Raw genomic sequence first — 21261 nt, forward strand, 5'->3', positions numbered from 1 at the left:
GGTCATCTCCTCGCCCTTTCTTATATCAATACCTCCAATTCTGCAGCTATTTTCTGCTCCTTAACCTGGTAATTGGAAATGCTAAAATCACTCACCTCTTCAGTTTTTCCTGTAGGATATGAATCAACACTATCTACAACATATTCATGTCTCTCTCAGTAAGTACAACTGTGAGGAAGAGAACAAAACAAAAACAAACCCTCAAACAGAGAGGTGAAACAATGGTGAGAACAAGCCTCCTGCAAAGCTTTCAAGCCTGCTGTGTTTTTATTGATACATACCCCTCTGTGAGCAGGATATCTTACTGCTTCAGCATTTATAGTCTTGGGTGAAGGCAAGGAGAGATATGAAAGAAGTTTAGCTTCAGAAGCTTCTTGATCAGTTTCTTGGGCTACAATTTTGATTTAAGAGTTTTAATTTTGTCCAGAATACATTTCCCATATCTATTGCAGATGTTCCCTAAAAACTAATCAACACATTTTTTTTTCTGTCTTTCAAAGATGATGCCAGAAATCTGAATAGGTATCTACATTTTACATGCAGAGTGTAGATTGATCAAGGAACTCATTACAGAAATTATGCACAGCTTAAAGGTCTCCAAAAATATCAAAGTGGAAAGACTGAAAAGAAGGCCCCTATTAGATCCTCCTTGCCATCAGATGCACCACTCACATCTGCCCAGGAGCACAACCTTATTTTGGTGTTACCCTTCCAGTGAAAAGTCTGTCCAGGGCTCACCTACCCTGTTGAAGGAACAGGGACAGAAATGTTTTTCCTGTTTACAACAGATTGACACAATACACTCCAAGAAGACACAAACCACAGGTCAGGTCCTTACTCTGCCTTATAAGATTCAATCCCTTGTCTCTTTTCCCTGGTAAGAGTCAGGCTGAAATTGCTTTGGGAATAAGAGAGTTTTTGCTCTTGTAACCCTGTGGGGAAAAGATTAGGAAATCATAAGCCTCGTCTTTTGTATGTGAAAGCAGTCATGCTTTACTAACGGATCACAGTGCTTTCTGAAGAAGATATGCAGTGGTTTCAGAAGTATGCTAGATGGCATTGAGGCCTAGAGAGCCAAAACTATCTATGAAGATCACTGCACCCACTGGAGCATCCCTTGCACAGATCAGGTTATACATGGATCATCTCTCCCCACTGGTGAGCTATACAGGCGGAAGCAGCCCAGGGAAATGTCTGGGATCCACTGACCTACAGTTGCCATTTTTAGGGATGTAAATTAAACTTCCAAGCAGGAGACACTTGAAACAAAATACCTATAACAAAGTCACGTGTTAGAGACAGATATAATTCCCTATGCCTTCCCACAGCATATGTGTGTGCACACATACCCACACACATGTACACACGTGCACAGTTCAGGATGGTGTGCATTCAGTTCAGCCTTGCATCTTTGCATCCTTTCAATTTTGCACCAGTGTCATTCTATCCTAAATGATGAGGTTTTGAAACAAAAATGCCTCTACTTTTGCAATTTCTTATTTTTTTCCCATTACTGATTTTGTATGGGATATTTACTGCACTTTGTGTAGCCTGGCCTTTCAGGAGGGAAATGTATATTCCTTTGAGCCTGCCTTTTGTTAGAATACTACTCATTTTTCCTATCTCATTCTTTTTCCTCTCTCATTCTTTGTAACAGCATGGGCTAAGCTAGTTAGTTCCCCTGTAACTCAGATCTTCCCTCTGCCTGGTGGGCTGCAAACTTGGAGCAGGTCCCAGGTTGTTTTGTTTCTGCTGGGATACTTTTCCTGTTTGCCTTTGTCCTTCTCAAGGGGCTTTCTGCAGCCTCCTGCAATCTTGTTTGATTTGGTTTCTAAGGCAATGTCCCAGGGTTCTGTGGACAGTCTGGTGAATTTTTGTGTACAACTGGCTGCAGACCATTCTGTTCCATTCTCTGGGACAGTTCTACAGCTGCTCTTTTGTTTTGCCCTGAAAAAATGAGGGTAACAACATCTGTCTCTTTTGATAATTGTGAAATTGTCCTGAAAATCCATGCTGTAGATCCAGTGCTTCTGGTGACTTACATGAACGATGTTTTCTCCCAACAGAATTAGATTTATAGGAAAAACATTGGTAAAAAATGAAAAAAAATTCTTCCTAAAGGTCAAACACTTTGAGAAAGTGAATCTATTTGGGGGGATTGCAGGCAAAGATACACACAGATGCTTCCTTTGAATTGCAGCTGCAGATAAATAAGTCCTAATTTCCTATGAAGAGCCCACATTTAGATAATTTCTGAGCTGTCTTCTCAGTGAAACTCCCACACAGAAAAAGGAGAGGCTTTTCACGGTACCTTGAGAGCAGTTGCTGCACAGATGATGCACCCTCTGAGGAGGCAGCTGTAATTGTAAGGTAGATGAACTCTAGAGCTGAACTCTTTGCTGCATTACCAGAGTCATATGGGAATGCTGCTTGGAGCTGAGCTGCACTGCCATGGGGAAGCAGAGTCACACCTACTTCAAGGCTTCTGATCTTAAATATCACAGTTAAACCTAACAGCAGTTCAGAAGCTGTGAACTGCTAAATTAAAGCTAACTGGAAGTACTCTTCCTTTGCTAAAATAACCTATGTTCCATTTATCAAATAAATCTCATGTGGAAATTGGAAAAGCAGAGCAAAACCCATATTGTTTGGGCAATGCACATACATAGTACATAAACATGATACACAAACTACATTACAAAGAAATGTCTATATAGCTCATTTGACACTTAGGTAATCAACTCTAGTAAAATATTTTTGTAGAGTGAATGGATTCTTCGAATGAAAATATTAGTGCAGAGATATTTTTGCCAACCTAACACAGAAGCATTGCATACCATTTTGGAAGAAAACAATAAGTAGTTTTAAGATGTTTGACAATTTCTTTTTTGGAGGCACAGGATTGGTATCAGGCATGTTTGAAGCTTGTGCTGCCACCACTTTGGAATACAAGAGGGAAATACAAGTTTCTGGTAGCTGCAGTCCTGAACTGAAATATTCACCCCAAAAATTTGCTGGCTGGGAACAAGAAATGCGTGCAGCTGGATATAGACCAAACTTCAGACACAGCAACAGCACAATATCACCTGTTTGTGAAAATCATAGTATGAAAAATAGTATGAAATCTGCTTCCATCAAGCAGATGAGGCTCTTTGGCCTGGTGCATCGTTACTGCTCCAACTTCCTCCAAGTCTGACCAACATCAGAGCTAAGGAAGACTTGGAAATGGTCAAAGAATCATAGAATCATAGGATTGTTTAGGTTGGAAAAGCCCTCTAAGATCATTGAGTCCAACTGTTAACCCAGCACTGCCAAGCCCACCATCAAATACCACATCTACACATTTTTTAAATACCTCCAGGGATGGCCACCACTTCCCTGAGCAGCCTGTTACATTGCTGGATAAACCCTTCCATTAAGAATTTTTTTCTGATATCAAATCTAAACCTTTCCTTGCACAACTTTAAGCCATTTTTTTCTTGTCCTATTGCTTTATTATCTGTGAGAAAAGACTAACCCTCACCTCACTACAACCCTCAGGCTCACTACAGCCTCCTCTGGCAGCTGTAGATAGTGATAAGATATCCACCAATCCTCCTTTTCTCCAGTCTAAATGCCCCCAGCACCCTCAACCACTCCTCATAGGATTTGTGGTCTGAACCTTTCACCAGCTTTGTTGCTCTTCTTTGGACACTCTCTGGTACCTCAATGCCTTTCTTGTAGTGAGGGTCTCTTGAGCACAGTACTCAAGGTGTGGTACTTGTATCACCAACAAAAGCCTCAGCACTGGCTCAGGAGACTTACAGATGTGGGATGTGGTCTGAAACATCTGCAAAAGTTGTGTCTTCTGTCTTCTCAGGGAAAGCTGTGCCTACTTGGTTACAACATCTTTCATGAAATAAAACTGAAAGCCCAAGCAGTTCTGCAGCCTGCACTAAGCTTTAACCAGTGTAGCTGGCTCCAGGGAGGGGGAGAGCAGCAGGAAAAGTAAATTACCATACTGGAATTCATTCTGCATTTGCCACATGCTTAAAGTGCACCTTTTTTCTCTCAGTATTTTCATAAGCAATGAGGTTGCAGACACAGCATTTTTCATCATATTTCCCCTGCTTTGGAGTACATGACATGCACTTTTATGGCTGAATAAAATGTCATGACTGGCCAGCTGGTAACACAAAATGCATTTTTACACTAATGGCAAGGTATTCTAGCTTTTATTTTATAAAATTGCACTCACTGCATATTTACATAAACCCTACATCTGTTTAGTTAAGTTAAGCCAGAGGGTGATGATCTTTGTCTTTACAAAAGAGTTGATTTAATTTTATTGAACAAAGCTTTCTATTAAAAAGATCAAAGTCAATGCAACCCCCTGCAGCAACAACTTAAAAGTTTCTTCAACTATTCAAATTAATGAAATATGGTAACTGGGACTGAACAAGCAGGAAAAACAAAAAAGAAAAATAAAAATAAAAACTCCTCAGGGGAGTTTATCATGAACTTGGAAAGAGACATATTTCCTTTCATCAAAGTCCCATTGAGTGTCCTGACTCTTCTGCCTCTGAAAAGGCAGGAATTGATAGCAGAAGCAGCATGCACAGTTTTAGACAAAATTTTAGAAGCTGGTAATGCTGTGGGGGAAAAGTACAATACAGTGAAGAAAATCTAGCAAAGAATTGGCCTCTGTAGCTTCCATGGGCTAGTTCCAGGCGCTAGTGAACTCCTACTTGATAAAAGATCAGTTTGTATATAAAATTGCTTGGTAACTCTACAGAAAATAATGGTAAAAATAATGAGTTTGAAACTATAGCTGTAGTGGAGATAGATATTTCATGCCTTCTGAGAGAGCCTGCAAGTCACCTCCTAGCATCTGACTTTGTGGACATTGTCTTGCAAACTTATTTTTGGGAGGGGAATGACTAAACATCTGCCTTATATTTCATTCCTGAAATTTGGTATTTGCTTGCAAGTAGCTTCCTCGCCTCCCAGACTGACAGCAGCACTCATTACTGATACACTGAGTGAGCCCATGGCTACACCTCATGCTATGGCAGGATGGGGTCAAACCCACCCCAAAATTCAATCTTTGTGCCTGTCCAGAGGTTATATCTGGCAGGCAGCCCAGGAATATGGACCAAAAGGAACTGTAGCATGCTCCATCTTAGCCCTCAATTAGGACGCTGATGAAACTGGCCCCAAAGTCTGTTTTGACTCCAAGAAAACCTTTCCCAGAGATCTATGTTGCTTCTACATCTCCTCTACACAATACATCCCCATTAGCACTCCAGCCAGCACTTCCACTCTCCACTCAGGAGAGTGCTGTGGCAGCTTTCCTCCTGACCACCCATCCTTACCATGCTTTGCTTCATGTGCTGAAACCGTCCTGGCATCTATCAACTGGACTCCATCCAGGCAAAGCTACACAAAATAATCTGGTGTAGGAGTGCACTTACTGCACTACAGCTGCTAACATGAGGGCAGTCAATGTCACCAGATTAGAGGTGGTCTAAAATAAATCTCTGAAATACACAGAGGGCACACCCTGGGTCCCCTGTGCCAGCTCCTCTGTGCTACAGATCATGCCTACTTGGTCCAGGACACCTGCTAATGTAGACTCAACCCAAAGAGGCTGCATTGCTGCTTTCTAACCCTGTCACTGTTTAAATGGGTGAATAGTGCCATTTTAGGCACCATATGGTACCCCTGCAGGCCTCCAGCTGCCACTCTGCAGATCAACAGCTCAACCAAATGTCTCATGTCATATCTGGCAGCCCCACGCAGACATCTCAGATACCTTAGGGAGACTAACTGCTGTGGATGTCTATGTTTAGACAACTGAATACCATTTTATCTTAGCATCTATTCCCCTCTAGACAAAAAAAAATTGAAGCAAATGAGATTAAAAATAAGAATGGAGATGCTTGAAATACTATGGTGTGTTTTATGAAATAAAATACACAGTATAGAATAAGTAAAATAATCAAAATAGATTTTTTTGAAAAATTCATTTAAAACTTTTGTTAATAAACTGAAAAGCATACAAAGCTTAATCTGACAACAACAGAAGTATTGTTTTGTCCTTCAAGAAACAGCTGAATTTTACAAATTACATTTATGATTCAGTAAGGGCTGAATTCACTGGCTTTAACAGAATAATTGCAAAGCTTGAGATTCGGTTTCTGTTGTGTAATTTATTGGCCTAATGATCCAGATGCTCTGAGAACTGTAGCATCAGAGTCTTTGCAGGACCATATCCTAAAACTAGTGAATTAATAAATTATTAAATTAGTGATAGTAATAGCAATAGTAATAAATGTAATAATAGTAATAAATGAAACAGGCTTTGGCATGTTTTCTGCCCTGAGGGTGACTGACAGAGAGGAGCCCTTCTGTGTTACTAGCAAACTCCTGGTGTTCAGCATGGGCAGGCTGCAGGTAAGCAGGGGCTGGCCACGCTCAGAACTGCCTGGCAGAGGCTGGTGGCCATGGGCCAGCGCTGTGTCATGGCTTAACCTGCCTTACACAGGATGCCTTACACAGCGAGCACCCTCCAAAGCTGCAGAAAAACACTTTTACATGCCAAGGAACAGCCTAAGTTTCTGAATCTGCATGGAAATACTTGGTGATTACAGGTTTTTCAAACACTTAAACAAAAATCCTGACCTCTTGTGGCCATCAAACTGTCCAGCAAAAGTTTCTGTCAGTTTCTAACCCAGGTGATGCTCTTGCTGGGTGCAGAATGGCCATTTGTGTATTCCTGCTGCTCCTCTCCAGACCTGCCTGTGTGCCAGGAATCATTGACAAACCTCACATTTGAACATCTCTGTGGGTCCAGGGGAGGCCACAAATGAGATCAGAGGGCTGGAGCACCTCTTCTACAAAGGCAGGGTGAGAGAGCTGGGGCTGTTCAGCCTGGAGAAGTGAATGCTTTGGGAGACCTTAAAACAGCTTCCAGTACCTAAAAGGGTCTTATAAACACGAGGGAGAGTGACTTTTCACATGGGCAGATAGTGACAAGGTTAAATAGTTTTGAACTAAAAGAGGGGAGATTTCGATTAGATAATTGGAAGAAATTCTTTACTGTGAGGCTGTTGAGGCACTGAAACAGGTTACCCAGAGAAGCTGAGGATGCCTCATCCCTGGATGTGTTCAAGTCCAGATTTAACGGGCCCCTGAGAAACAAGATCTAGTGGGTGGTAACCCAGCCCACAGCAGGGGGTTTGGAACTAGATGATCCTTAAAGTCCATTCTAACCTAAGCTATTTTTTTTGATTCTGTGATTTGTCCTAACTGTAAATGAAATGCAGTATTTTTAGACACTGTGGACAAAAATCTGGCAGAAATGTCACAGAAATGGGAAGTATGGGAGTGGGTTTGCACATTAACATCTGGCACGTGGCACAGAGCTACTTGCAGACCTTTAATTCTAACAAAAATTTGAAAAAGGGAATGTTTGTTTTGTCTGCCTTGCTTCGCTGTTCTCCTAGTCTGCATCAGTAGCTTTGGATTATAGAAAAACTTCGACTATGAATATATTCTGCATGTGTGTAATTGATAATGTCTGATGTCAGTTTTTGCAGATATATATTATCAGCACCTTTGCAAATATGAACCTACACTTCTAAGAACCCAGCATCAAAACCCAGAAAGTCTGGCTTCATGTGCAAGTTTGCGTAAGGAGAAAGGGCAAGTGGAGTTTCTCAGGCCATGTGATCTTTTACCTGGACAAGCTAAGGCTACAAAATATTTACGACACGCACGTATTTGCACCCTGATATGCAGTAGTGTCTTCTATATAAGATTTTCCTCTATCCAGGACTGAGTACCTGAATGCTTTATAATTTCTAAAATAATTAGAGCATCTACAAATATGCATTTTCAGTCTGCATGTATGGCAAATTCAAAGGCTGCTGAAATAAAAATAATATAAGAAACAAAACAGCATCTATTTCTAGAATTTATAAATTTATAGAATGTATAAATTATACAATATATTAATAACATACTCAAAAACATTAAACAGTGCATGAGTAAAATGCATTTTTAGAAGTTTTTCTTTCTATCACTTTGTATATACAGACTGGACATAGGAACTACAGTATTGAGTATGTTTTTATTTAGAAGACAGATTCATTGATAATTGCACTTGCTTAAAACAAGAAAGTAAGTTAAAGTGTTTTAAATCAAATTTACATTTTAAGATTTTTTTTTCTGGAGCTGTGGCTTTATTTCTGACCTCACAAAGGCTTATCCATATGTTTAGTTTTAGACTTAGGAGTAACAATAGTTAAACTAATATACATAAAAATAAGCTTTTGCACACCTGATGTAGCCTGTTTTCACATTCAACCTGTTCAAACACCCACACAAGAAAGAAAGATGAACTGAAAAGGTGCAATCATTCCCATTGCTCAGAATCTCTGTGGTTTTTCATTTTGGATTCTCTCAAAAGAATACTAGTTCTCATTAACAAATAGTAATAGGATAAAGAAAAAGTTTCATAAAAAATATTTTAGTGATCATTTATAAGTTTTTTATTTTGGGTTCTCCTCGGGTCTCTGTTTCTCATTTGCTGGCATTATCTGGTTTCCCTCTGAAAATAATTGATATTTTATTTGAATATATAAACAGGCTTGGACTTTATTACTTAGAGCCCTTGGTGTTTACTGGTATTCATTTACGACACATTTTTTCCAGGATGCCCATCACAGCAACAGCTGCTCATCCTCTATTCCCCAAAAAAAAAAACCTCAACACTGGGCACTGGATTTTCTGTTCCTAAATGTTATGATTTTATGGTTTTAGTACTGATGATATTTCAGGCTCTCCTTCGGCATCTAATGCTCCTGATGCAGTGCAGCAAATTTTGGTACACAATGGATTGGGGAATAGGTTCTCTTGGTGATGAAGATGCAACATGATAGCACCTCAAAATGTCCTGGTGTCAGAAAATACTCTGAGGCTCTTCATGCATGACTGTAGTAGGTTTGTTTTTTTACTAAGAATGCTGAATGACGTGAGTAGCATTTTTCTTATAAGAAAAGTAGAGTAGCAACCACAAAACAGATAACCTGCACAAATTACTGTATAAATCTGAATAAATCATAATAAATCAGTACATATATATACATATGTATAAATCAGAATAAAACTGTATTCAGTACTTCTCTGAGACATTTTGAGGTACCAAAACCAGTGGGGCAATAAAAAGCATCTTTTAAGTGCTACTACACTTTAAAAGTTGCTTTTAAAAAGCACAGTGTTTCTTAATTAGCTGTAGAACAGTCTTGAGAACCTCTTCCTTGGAGGGGCTGGCATCAACCTCTTGGCATGCAGGATTCACCATCCTTTTGTATGACTCTTCAACTCTAAAAACAAAACAAGAGAAATTAAACTTCAAATTTCAGGGATATGAAATGAAATTAGTCATCAATCTCAGAAGATAGTGCTCGCACTACAGAGACAGAGGATAGAAAATCTAATATGAAGCTAAGAATGAAATCTCCTGCAAAGAGCAATAAACCATTAGTAACTATTACAATGTAAATCTCAAACCACATACTTTCCTTGACATTGATTCCCAGAGCTCCAGCCATATTAACAAGGCATGGAATAAAGTATTTCTTTCTTTACGGCTTATCACTGGATACAGTCTGGCATAGCAGTAGAGTGGACAGTCTGCTTCTAGCACCCAAATTAATTTTTTTCAGTTTCTGCTAAGGTATCTCTGAACTATATGGCATTGCATTGTGTAGTTGTACTCATTGACAGATCTCAGCTTTGACTCGTTAGATTACAGAGTTGACATATTGTTCAACTCCTTCCTCTGATCAACTAACCAGACGAATAACAGGATAAAATACAGGATGAAAACTTCTTCACTTAGGCTATAAACCATTAGGCTTATAGCAGAACTCTCCCACATTTAGTCTTTGAGAGTGTGAATGAGGATGTGAATATTATTTTAATATTATGGGAACATATTATTATGTTTCCATAATGCAATTTAGGACAGAAGTCACAAGACAAATCAAGGAGGATTTTGGATAGTCTCATATTCAGATTGACATAATAAACAGGTAGAAATAACTAAAAGCTTTCTGACACAAATATGCAGTAACAGAATTAAAATGTAAAAGATGCTTAAATGGCAGCATGTTCCCTAGCTAACTCACCCCTTTGCAGGTCCCACTATATGAGCTGTGTGTCCACACAGAATTTCTGTCAAAATTAAGCAATCACAGAATCCTAGAATGTTAAGGGGCTGGAATGGACCTGAAAGATCATCTAGTCCCAATCCCCCTACCATGGGCAGGGATACCTCCTACCAGACCAGGTTGCTTAAGGCCTTATCCCACCTGACTTTGAACACTGCCAGAGTTGGGGCATCCACAGCGTCTCTGGGCAAGCTGTTTCAGTATCTCACCATCCTCACAGTGAAAAGTTTCTTCCCAATAGCTAACCTAAATTTCCCCTCTTTCCATCTGTATCCATTACTCCTTGTTCTACCTCTACAGTTCCTGATTAATAGTCCTTCTCTGGCTTTCCTGTAGGCCCCTTCAGATACTCTAAGGTTGCTAAGAAGTGTCCATTCAACCTTCTCTTTTCCAGGCTGAACAGCCCCGCTTTCTCAATTTGTCTTCGTAGAGGAGGTGCTCCAGTTGTTTGTGACTCTCCTCTGAGCTTGCTCCAACAGTTCCATGCCCTTCTTATGATGGGGACACCAAAACTGGACTCAGCACTCCAGGTGGGGTCTCACAAGAGCAATGTATAGGAGGAGAATCCCCTCTTTCAACCTGCTGGCCATGGTGCACAGATGAAGCCCAGGGCACAGTTGGCATTCTGGGCTATGAGTGCACATTGCCAGCTCATGATGAGTTTTTCATCAACCATTACCCTCAAGCCTTTCTCTGCAGGGCACTCTCAATCACTTCTCCATCCAACCTGTAGCTGTGCTTGGGATTGCCACGACCCAGGTGTAGGACATTGTACTTCCCTTTGCTGAATTTCATGAGGTTTACACAGGCCCACCTCTCAGGCCTGTCCAGGTTCCTCTGAATGGCATTCCTTCCCTCCAGTATGTCCACTGCACCACACAGCTTGGTCTTGTCTGCAAATCTGCTGAGGGTGCACTCGCTTCCACTGCCCATGCCACCAAAAAGATGCGAATAGTATCAGCCCCAGTAGAGACCCAGGGGACACCACTTGTCTTTGGCTGCCGTGTGGACAGTAAGCCGTTGACCACAACTCTTTGTGTGCTGCCATCCAGCCAATTTTTTGTTCACTGAATGGTCCATTGATCAAATCTATGTCTTTTAAATTTGAAGATGAGGATGTCATGTGGGACATTGTCAAACACTTTGCAGAAATCCAGGCAGATGTCATCAGTTGCTCTGCCTCATTCACCAATGTTGAATTTGTCAGGGAAAATCTCCCCTTTGTAAAGCCACTTTGGCTTTACAAATTATAGCCACTTTTGACTTTACAATATCTTTAAGTTATTCCATCACCAGAAATTTAAAAGCCTAAAGGTAGATTCGGCCTTGCTTGTAGATAAGGAAACCAATATTCAAGTGTCTCTGCTGAGCTGTCTACACAAACATTGGGCATTTGAGTTTCCACCATAGACAAAGATGATGTAATCAATACATTTGGCAGAGCCTAGATAGCAGTTCAGCACACCCTGAAGCAGGAAACTTGGGATGCCATTCAGTTGCTTAAGTTAATGTACCTAGTACTGCTTGAGATGCTCAGAACTTTCTCATTTAGCTTCCAGTTCCTAGCCCAGGAAGTGTCCACAGGTTCTGCATCACATCTCATATCAAAAGGCTTTAGATACTTAAGTTTAGATCACTGAGCTCCAAATGGGTGGTGACATGAATCACTTTGAAGGCTCCATTGAAGGTATTGACTATACTGGTACCTGAAACACTTTGTACAACTAAAGACATCTACAAGAGGATGTTTTAAGTTTATTCTCTTAATCTGGAGCTCAGTTCCAGAATTTCCTGGGGAAGCTATGTGTTTCAACTTCTTGCCTATCAGTCCTGGAACTCTTAAGTCCATCTCCTTCATGACCTCACTGAGAAAGATGCTAAAATAAAAGCATCGAAGAAAAACAGAAGTATTTTAACTCAAAGCTCCTTTACAGGACAATTAAATTATACATCTGCATCTTTCAAACACTTTCAATTAGAAGTGACAAAATTTACCCTCCCTAACAGGCATGCATTCTTCCCCAAAAAAAACCAAAAACAAAACAAAACCTTATACAAAAGAAATTCTTGTGGAAATTCTTGTCCCAGTAATGTGAGAGGCACATTTGTTATTGATCCCACAGGAGCCAAGATTGCCTCCAGCCTCTTATTCCCCATTAAAGGGTACCTTTGGCGAAACAAGCTGTTAGCTTCCAACTCAGCTTCCTCCTTTGTTTTCTCCAACCCCCGATGCTGAAGTCTCCGGACTCGTTCTTCAGGGTCAACAGTCAGGAGAAGAACAAGGTCAGGTTTAAGAAGATCCTCAGGCCACTGATACACCTCATCTTGAGCTGGTGGAAGATCCTGGACTTTCCCACTTGTTTCAGTGGCAATTGCGTAGGCAGCTGTGCTGTGCCAGTATCTGTCAGGAAAGTACAAAATGGAGGGAGAGAAATTTTAAAGAGAACATTAATTCTTCAGTAATATAGGAGTCAGTTGGCATTATAACAACAAGTCAATAATGATGAGATAGATGACAGCATGGCTTTGAAGCGAAATCCAAATAACAGTTCTGTGCTATCCATTATTTCTTAACAATGATAATACTCAGTGTACTATTCAGAGTTAATGTGAACTATTAATTAAAACATTATGTAGAGACTGTTTCAGATACTCCTATCAAAAGAAAGTCTCCACATATATTGAGACAGGTCAAAGAAGAGTTACACTATATCTCAAAATCCTTTACTCTGAGACTCCTTTTTTGTGGTTCCCATCCTACTTACTGCAATAGATTTGGTAGAGAACATGCAGTCTTCACAAACATGCGAATGAACACAGGCATTACCAGTGTTAGTAATTTCACTTGCATTTAACATTCCCCCCACTACAAGGCACTGTGTTTGATAGATTTCAGTGGATTTGGGGGTGGTTGAAAATAGCACTCACATGCAAACAACGTATGTGTGTATGTGTGTCTGTGTGTGTTCTAGCCCAAGGTTACAGTACACATACTGAAATAAGCCAGAGGGTTCAAAGTACATCTAGACTTTTTTATGCACAGTAATATTGTAAGCTGCCTACACAGTTAGTGAAAACCAGAAATAATACAAACAAACCCAAAAAAGTGGGGAGCATATCTCTGTGTTTAAATTCAGAAAGAGTAAGTCTACCTAAAACTCAGTCATTCCAATCCACCCATATCTGAGACACATCTTAGAGGTGACCATGACCAGCCATGAGCAGCAGCCCACAGTCTCTTCTGGTTTTTCACAAAACCCTGGTTTAGCTCAGGATGCACAGTCTGTTCCTTCACTATTCCTAACTGAAGATGTAACAATTTTCATGTGTCCTAAAGCTAGTTATGAGTATTACACTGATTGAAGATCCCTATTTTACTGTTATCATAAGTGTTACTCTTTAGAAGATTTAATATTTATCTGACTCTCTGCAGAGTGCTTCCAAAAAACCCCTAAACAAACTATAAAAAAAACCCAAAACAAAACCCCTGAAGAAACACAGAGACGATCACTGACTGCTTGTAACACTGAACAACTGTATGATGGCACTGATATAAGAGGGCTTCTTAAATACACAAACCTGTCTATGATCACAGGTGCCTGAGTGGATGCTTTCGCAATCTCTGAAGCCAGAATGTAGTTGCCCGCAGCATAAAATGCTCTTTTAATGGGTGTTGGCTCATCATCAAATATAGTCCTCCACTGGCTGATGCACGCTGGTGGGGACCGCAGCAGAATGCCATTCAGCTTGTCCTTAACAGCCTGGGTCACTGTGGTTTTGCCTGCATTTCATTTAAGAAGGTAACATTCATTATATTATTTACCAGATACACCTGAGTTTTAAAAACTGAAAAACGCTCCTGTCTGTTCATGTGGCATACAGGCTCTGACATCTGAATATCTAACCCGAGCTTCTTGTCATATGGTTTCCAGTGGAAACTGATTCTGAGTCTGGTTGCAGGAATTATTACTCCCTTTCCTGTTCTCTGGGCCTTCCAGCCCTTCCTTTATCCAGTTTTCAGTTTTCACTCCCTTAAAAGCATTAGGTGCATGTCAATTTCTCTATATATTCATGGCAATTTCCATATATATTAATTTATAATATTTTTCTCAGTTGCAATTTATGTGAATATTGCCATGCTGGTCATCCAATTCCTTCTTTTTATGAGGATTTTCAGTTCTCTTTAACTGACAAGTCAGAAAACAAAGTTAGCCAAAAGCAAGTAATATTTCTGTCTTAGACAAACTGCTGGCAGTTCCCCAGACTACCACTAGTTTAGTACATTTATTTTAAAACTCTCCAGTAAAAGTATGTTTCATCATCTGAACAAGAAATTTAATTTTCAGTACTCCACTCTGTATTCTTACATTTGTATAGGTAAGGAATTAAACCACTGAATGTATATTAGCATACAGTAATCTTTTATAAGTAAGAGAAGACAGATTGGCATTTGAAATTATTAATTCCTTATCTGTCACAGATTTCCGAGATTTTTTAAAATTTTATTTTAAAGCCTTATGCCTAATAAAAACATAGCAGTTGCTCCTTTCAACGATTTCTCATCTGAGGTTCTTCAACCACATGTTGCTCTTACCCGTGGCATCCAACCCCTCAAAAACTATGACGGGAAAACCTCCCTTTTTCTGGTGCTCTGGGCATTTCTCCAGCAGGTCGAGTACTGCTCCAGCCTCTGGGATCCGTTCTGCACACTGCAAGGAGAGATCGCAGAATGTGTTGGGTCGGAAGGGACCTTTAAAGACCATCTAGTCCAGCCCCCATGCAGAGCACTGGGTCACCCTAAACTAGATCAGGTCTCTTAGAGCCCTGTCCACCCCGACCTGGAATGTTTCAAGAGATGGGACATCGATCACCCCTCTGGGCAACCTATGCCAGTGTTTCACTACCCTCATCGTAAAAAACTTCTACCTTACATCTGGTCAGAACCTGCCCTCCCTTCGTTTAAAACGATTACCCCTCGCTCCCTTGGCACCCGCCCGCCCCACGGTGCTGGAGAGCCAAACGTGGGCTCCGCGCCCGCGGTGCTGACCTGGCGCAGGCGCTGGCGGAGGGCGCTGGCGGAGGGCGGCAGGGCACGGACCATGGGCCGGGGGCCCGGTGAGCCCGGGGCGCAGCGCCCCAGCATCGCCGGGAGCCGGGAGCCGAGCGCCGGGAGCAGCGAGCCGGGCCAGCGGCAGAGCGGAGGGGGCGGGCGGAGGCGGAGGAGGAGCCAGCGGGAAACGAAACTGGCCCGGCCGGCCGGGAAGGCGCCGGTCTGCGGGGACCGGGGAGGAGCAGAGGGCAGCTCCTCGGAACAAGGGGAAGCTTCTCGGAACGCCCTTCTGCCTTCCCCGCCCCGCGTCGCTGGCGGCGGGTCGAACGGGTTTGGTCCCGCGGGGAATGGGTCTGTGCGCGGATGGGCGCCAGCAATCACGGGATGTAAAGTCCCAGCCTCGGGATCCGGCCTGCCCGTCCGCCAGCAACAAAGGGTCACATTCCCACGGGCTCTCGTGGCTGAATCCTGGTGATCTTCTTAAAAACAAAACAAAAAAAAAAAACCAAACAAACAAACAAACAAACAAAATATTAGTGCAAATATGCTCCACTGCTTAGGACTGGCCCAAAATGACAAACAAGTCCTAACCCAACTACTTTGTTGAGTTGCAGTGCCCAAGCAGCACTGGGCTGTCAGGCATATCAGTAACTTGACCCCATTATTTGGTTATTCAGTGCCTTGATAACAAGACAGACACAAATAATTTTGGGAGTAAACTGGACTTTTAGAAGGCTGTTTTCATTTTTCAAGCAATTTTGCAATGGCCAATTCTAGCTTTCATCAGCTCAGATGTAGGAACCAGGAACACTGCAAGTAGCAATAGCACAGACTTAGTCTCATGACAGCTGCTATGAGTAACATTGCCTAAAATGTAGTTTTTGAGTTTTCAAAATATGTAACTTAAAATGTTTGAGAACCTGTATCTCTGTAGAAAACTTTTCTTTTTCAATAGTTGGAGAACTGCTGCTTAGAGATATCTAAAGTTAAACTTCTGACATGTTTTCTGAATTAATATACTCTACAAGAAATTCCTTGGAAACTTGTCTTCCTCTGGTCATCTCAAACGCTTGCACAAATACCTTTTACTTTGTGTAACTGCAGGGAGAGGGGAGCAGCTGGTAGGCAGGACCAGCAAATCATCTGTATTAGCTGGAAACTGCCCATCCCGAAGAAACTGATGGAGGTCTGGGACAGAGCCACAACTGGGAACACAGCCTTCGAAGCTCTTCAATACAGTCTCAGCATCATGTACCAAAATTCATTTGGTTCTTTTTAAGGCTGTTTCATATCTGAGAACTCCAGCACCATTCCACATCACTCAAACACATGGCTATGGCATCTGGGTATGGATACCAGAAGACACAGGGTAAAATATGTTTCATTATACAGGAAGCCAATATGTCATTTTAAAATGATAATAATATGCACTGATTAAGAGTAGGGGCTCTTCTCAGCCAATATTTTGTCTGGCAGAATGACACACTGTACATGTCTATCTTATCCATGGTCACTTCTCCTAGTCCTTGTGCTCCTCCAGCCTCCATAGTCACCAAATTAGGAATGTTAAGCAGTACATCCTTATCTTTCCCTTTCAGCACCTGTTGTGGACCTTTGCTCATGGAGTTGGCTAAATCTCTTGTTCACTCTGTGATACAATCTACCTCCACAAACCCCTGTGGAGTTTCCCCAATTCTAGCAATTCTTCTGTTGCATAAAAAATTTATAAGTTTTAAACTAACATCCTTATTTCATCAAGTGTTCCTTCTAATATTACTGATTTTGGTGAGTAACAGTTCAAATTTATTTATTACATACAGGATTTTTAAAAGATTACTCAGATTTCCCCTTCAGCATTTTCATGTCAGAAATGACAGCCTCTATCCCTTGGTAAAGCAGCTGCTTCATCAGTTAGAAACAAGGATGACTTCTTTAACTGTAAGGTCCTGCCAAGATGTGGAGACCTGAACTGTATCACTAGTCAGGGTTTGGTTACATTTACCAAAGTTTCACAGACCAACAGAGTAATGCAATCTACCTTGTTTCTGTGTGATTCTAAGCTTTAAGTTGACTTTTTTCTCTGCTGCTTCCCAACAGAGCCATTGATTTCAGAGGAGAAGCAACAGTGACTAAGACGTCCTTCCTGAGCACAAGTGCCACTGCTGAGCTCAGCATCAGGTACACAAGGTTTCAATGACTCTTTTGGATCTGCACTGCCTCACCTTTATACCGAAACTTACCTGCCAATTTTCTGTTCATTTGTTTGCTTGAGGTTCAAGTGACTTGCAGCCAAGTTTCATTTCAAAAGAGTGTGTAAAGCTGGCCATTTCCCTCACTGACCTCTCAGCTTCTTTCTCGTTTTTTTCTGGTTTGTTTTTGTTTTTTTTTTTTTTTTTCCTCCAATGCTACTGTTGCCTTTCCCTTTTCTGCTGAGCAAATGGAAAGCACTTACTTTCATTTTCTCTTCTCCCTTTTTCCATCTCACTGCCTTGATACAACTTTGTTAGAACCATTCCTGAACCAAGTTGGTGGTGGTGAGGAATGGTGAGCATATTATCTCATAATATGCTTATGAGATAATTCATAATAGGCATGTGATGCCTATTCTCCTGCCTAATTACTTTAAAGTACCCTCTTGCAGGAGTCAAGTAAAAATATAGGAAAAGAGAGTTGTCTTTTTATGCCCAAGATGTTTTGTTTTATTTAAAATCAGTGGAGACAGTATGATTTTTTCAGTCTCTTTACAAGGACATTTATAATTTTTTCCTCTGTATAATATGAAGGAATGTTGAAGAACAAATGTGTTAATTATGTACGAAACACTTTTCAGGAGCATTTTTACATCTTTGAGTGTCCACTGTGCTTACATAGAGCTATAGGGATGAGATACAGAGACAACAAGAGGCCTTATGAATATTCAAAAAATTTTGATCCACAAAAAGTGGAAAAAGAGGGGAAAAAAACAAAACCAAACCATGGAAATTGATTAGCCTGTAACTTTAAAATATATCTAAGTGTACAGTCCTGTAAACAGCTGTCTGATACACAGGCAGGAAAAACTCAAAGGCCCATAAAATGTGTAGGTACATAGAATGCATGCAAATAAAACTGCTATTTTAATTCAGAATAAACTTTAAAGAATATCAGTAAAGGGCACTCCAGTAAAGAAAAAGATGTGGGGATAAGACCATAAGAACACAAAAGTCAGTATAGTGTCAGGCCAAAAGAGATTCCTCTTCCGCCCATGACAGTGGCCACTGCCAGATGTTTGAGGAAGGCTATGGAAAGGACACAGAAGGACACAGAAGGATTCTTCTCTCAATACTTTTGTCAGCAAAGGATCTGATGAGCCTTGAGGTCCCTCCCAGCCTGGTATTCTATCATTCCACAATTCTATGATTTTTTCCTAGATCACAGAAACCATCTTTTTAATACTTCCTGAATTGGAAATCACATATACACTATTAAGGGCCCATGGTGGACTTCTTTCAAATGTGCCTAATCTGTATCTATAGTTATATCTATGTATTGTGTGTTTCATATGTCTTTCATAAGTTAATTGCATGTGGGTTTGAGCTTTCTTTTTGGTAATTTCCCCTCGGATTTTTTCATCTCAAGGAGAGCTGAGTCACTCTTAAGTACAAGGTCCTTGACAGTTTTGCATTTATAGTGCTGCAGACGCAACAAGAAATAGATCATTTCCAGCTGAGACTAGAGCAAGAAGTAATACATTTATCAAATGCTAAAACTGTATCTGCCATTGCATGATTTGCATGAGTTGCCTGGTTGTCCTTGGACCATTTCTGGTCCTCCCAGGTGATGTGATACGACTCCTCCTTTAACCTTTTTTATGTTACTGGTTTGTATCAGTAGTTTGGTTTGCCTAGCAAAATACTGTTTGACTGGAACTGCCAAATGGCCACTCTGGAGAAATCAGTACATTTATTTCAAATATAAAATTACATTAATTCGATAAATATTATATAGTTGTTTTAAAGGTTTTGCTTTCCTAGCAACTAGGCACAAAAGCATTATGTATGTTTATCCATTTGGATTCTTCCATGTTAGTTCTGTACTTTTTTATTGCCTAGTGCACTATTAATAACATTATTCAATAATTTTTGAAAAATATTATTAATCTTTAAAGGGTTTTTAGATACGGATTTGGAAAACAGAAACATTTTTATTACTGGGACTCCATCATGCCACTGTAAGATGGCTTCTGTAGGAAGCCAGAGGAAAGAATCATACTTCCTACAATTTTCAAGGAACATTTATGCTTGCTTTTCTAAGGTTCTTCCAGAAGGCATCACAACAGAAAATTTCATTCCAGTTCTTGCTTGCAATATTTCCTGTGGATTCAAAGCTTGTGCATAAAAATGCACACTTGTGTTTTCTTGAAGGCCTCACCATAGAGCCTGTGAGCTAAGACATTTTGGGATGTAAAAGATGAATGTCCTTCTTGATGCTGCTGGGACTTGTATATATATAGGGGGCACATCCTGGTCTGGGTTTACTTTGACAGGCTTTACAATAAAGCAGAGATTGTCATCTGAAAACATACTTAGTTGAGAAAAAAAGTAAAAAGAACTATAATTGCCATTTTCTAAGAAAGCACCGATAGAATTACGAAGAACGGGAAGCCTTGAGTATGTGGGTGCAAAGCTCTCTGCATGTTTTGTTCCTTGAAACAGAGATTTGTGTTTTCAAAGAAAAACAGTCAAAAAATGCTAATGTTTTAGTTTTCTGATTTATTGAGCAATATTTTTCTGACATGTTTTTGGAGTGTTTGGGTATCAGATGTAAGTCTTGTGTCAAGAGAAATTGATAAATATCAAGGATTCTTTACTGACTTTGGAAATTAAGTATTCTGAATCTAATTTTTCTGGCCAGCTGAGGTGCTAGGCAACAAACTCAGGGCTAGTCATGAGCCTTCCACCTCAAAGAAGAAAGGCTGTAGTTCCTAAATCTGTATTGGCTTGACTTGACACGAACAAAGGATATGAATGAGGACAGAAAGGAATTTGAATTGGGCCCAGAGAAGATAAGAAATGAAATAGGGTTCCTACCATGCAACAGAAGGGATGTATGGAGGGAGGAGGAAACAGGGCATATCAGAATTCTCCAAATTAATTGAAACATTGAAGCTACCAATTAGCAATTCCAATGCCAGATTTCAGTTTAAATTTGCATTGTCTTGTCCACCTCCCTTTCCAATCATATTTTTAAGTTTGTGATCAACAAACTATTTATTAGAATATCCTGCTTTTATCCTTAATTTTGTGTCTTACATAAACCTCAAGGAACTGGAAGGGCACATGGTTAACTCCTGCTGGAATAATCTCTGTTGACAGCCTCTGAGACCATTTTGGAAAGCCTCAGAAGTGAGATGTTTCCCATCATGTTGCAGCAGTACCTTTGTGAGGGGGCATTACTAGAGCCAGACACAGCAAGAAGTTTCTCATTCTGCCCTATACTAGTATGAACCTGCTGCAGCAAGAAACAGCTGATAAGAGACAACAATAAAAACCATTCAAACAATAAAAATAGTTCAAAATGTTTTTTGCTGATCTAGACATTATTCAGCTAGTAAATCACCTCCAGGAAAGTGAAGGAAAGATGACGGGAATTTGATGATAGCCAATGACAGGCCTAATTATCACTTCTTATTCACAAGCAGGTTTTGTTTCCAATGAAAATTGCACAGGATGAAGATAGTTCTACCCCTTTATTCGAAGGGAAAAAAAGGGAAATAAAAAGAAGAGAACATGAGGGCAAGACTGCTTGGCTACATCAGCAGTTCTGACTGGTCAATGTAAGTGAGGGAAGCTCCATTTTAGGCCATTGATAACATGCATTTGGAAGGTGTTAAGATTTGAGTATGACTCTGTACCTTGGTAGTAGTGGCAATGTCAAACAGCCCACACAAGAGTGAGGACAGGCTGACTGAAGACAAAGTGAGGCTGAAAATTTGTGACAATCCTGTTGGTGTGT

At 40.5% G+C, this 21261-nt stretch overlaps 1 protein-coding gene across 1 annotated transcript; it reads right to left on the reverse strand.

Moving 5' to 3' along the window:
* Positions 1-8094: 8094 nt before the first annotated feature.
* On the reverse strand, positions 8095-16814 carry CMPK2 (cytidine/uridine monophosphate kinase 2). Its single transcript, XM_053973310.1, has 6 exons — positions 16754-16814; positions 15265-15746; positions 14812-14926; positions 13797-13998; positions 12385-12618; positions 8095-9368 (listed from the first exon to the last, which is right to left on the reverse strand). The coding sequence occupies exons 1-6, from the start codon at positions 16812-16814 to the stop codon at positions 9248-9250; spliced, it is 1215 nt and encodes a 404-aa protein (XP_053829285.1). The 3' UTR covers positions 8095-9247.
* Between the last annotated feature and the right edge of the window lie 4447 nt (positions 16815-21261).

Source organism: Vidua macroura, chromosome 3 (genome assembly GCF_024509145.1).
Source record: "Vidua macroura isolate BioBank_ID:100142 chromosome 3, ASM2450914v1, whole genome shotgun sequence".
Taxonomy (NCBI): Eukaryota; Metazoa; Chordata; class Aves; order Passeriformes; family Viduidae; genus Vidua; species Vidua macroura.

Excerpts from the sequence above, each read along its gene's own strand:
- CMPK2 (XM_053973310.1), bottom strand. The coding sequence starts at position 16,814 with ATGGAGGCTGGAGGAGCACAAGGACTAGGAGAAGTGACCATGGATAAG. Across the intron at positions 15,747-16,753 it reads GGATAAGATAGACATGTACA|AAGATCACCAGGATTCAGCC; the intron begins GTGTGTCATTCT and ends TTTGTTTTTAAG. Across the intron at positions 9,369-12,384 it reads AACAGCTTGTTTCGCCAAAG|AGTTGAAGAGTCATACAAAA; the intron begins GTACCCTTTAAT and ends TTTTGTTTTTAG.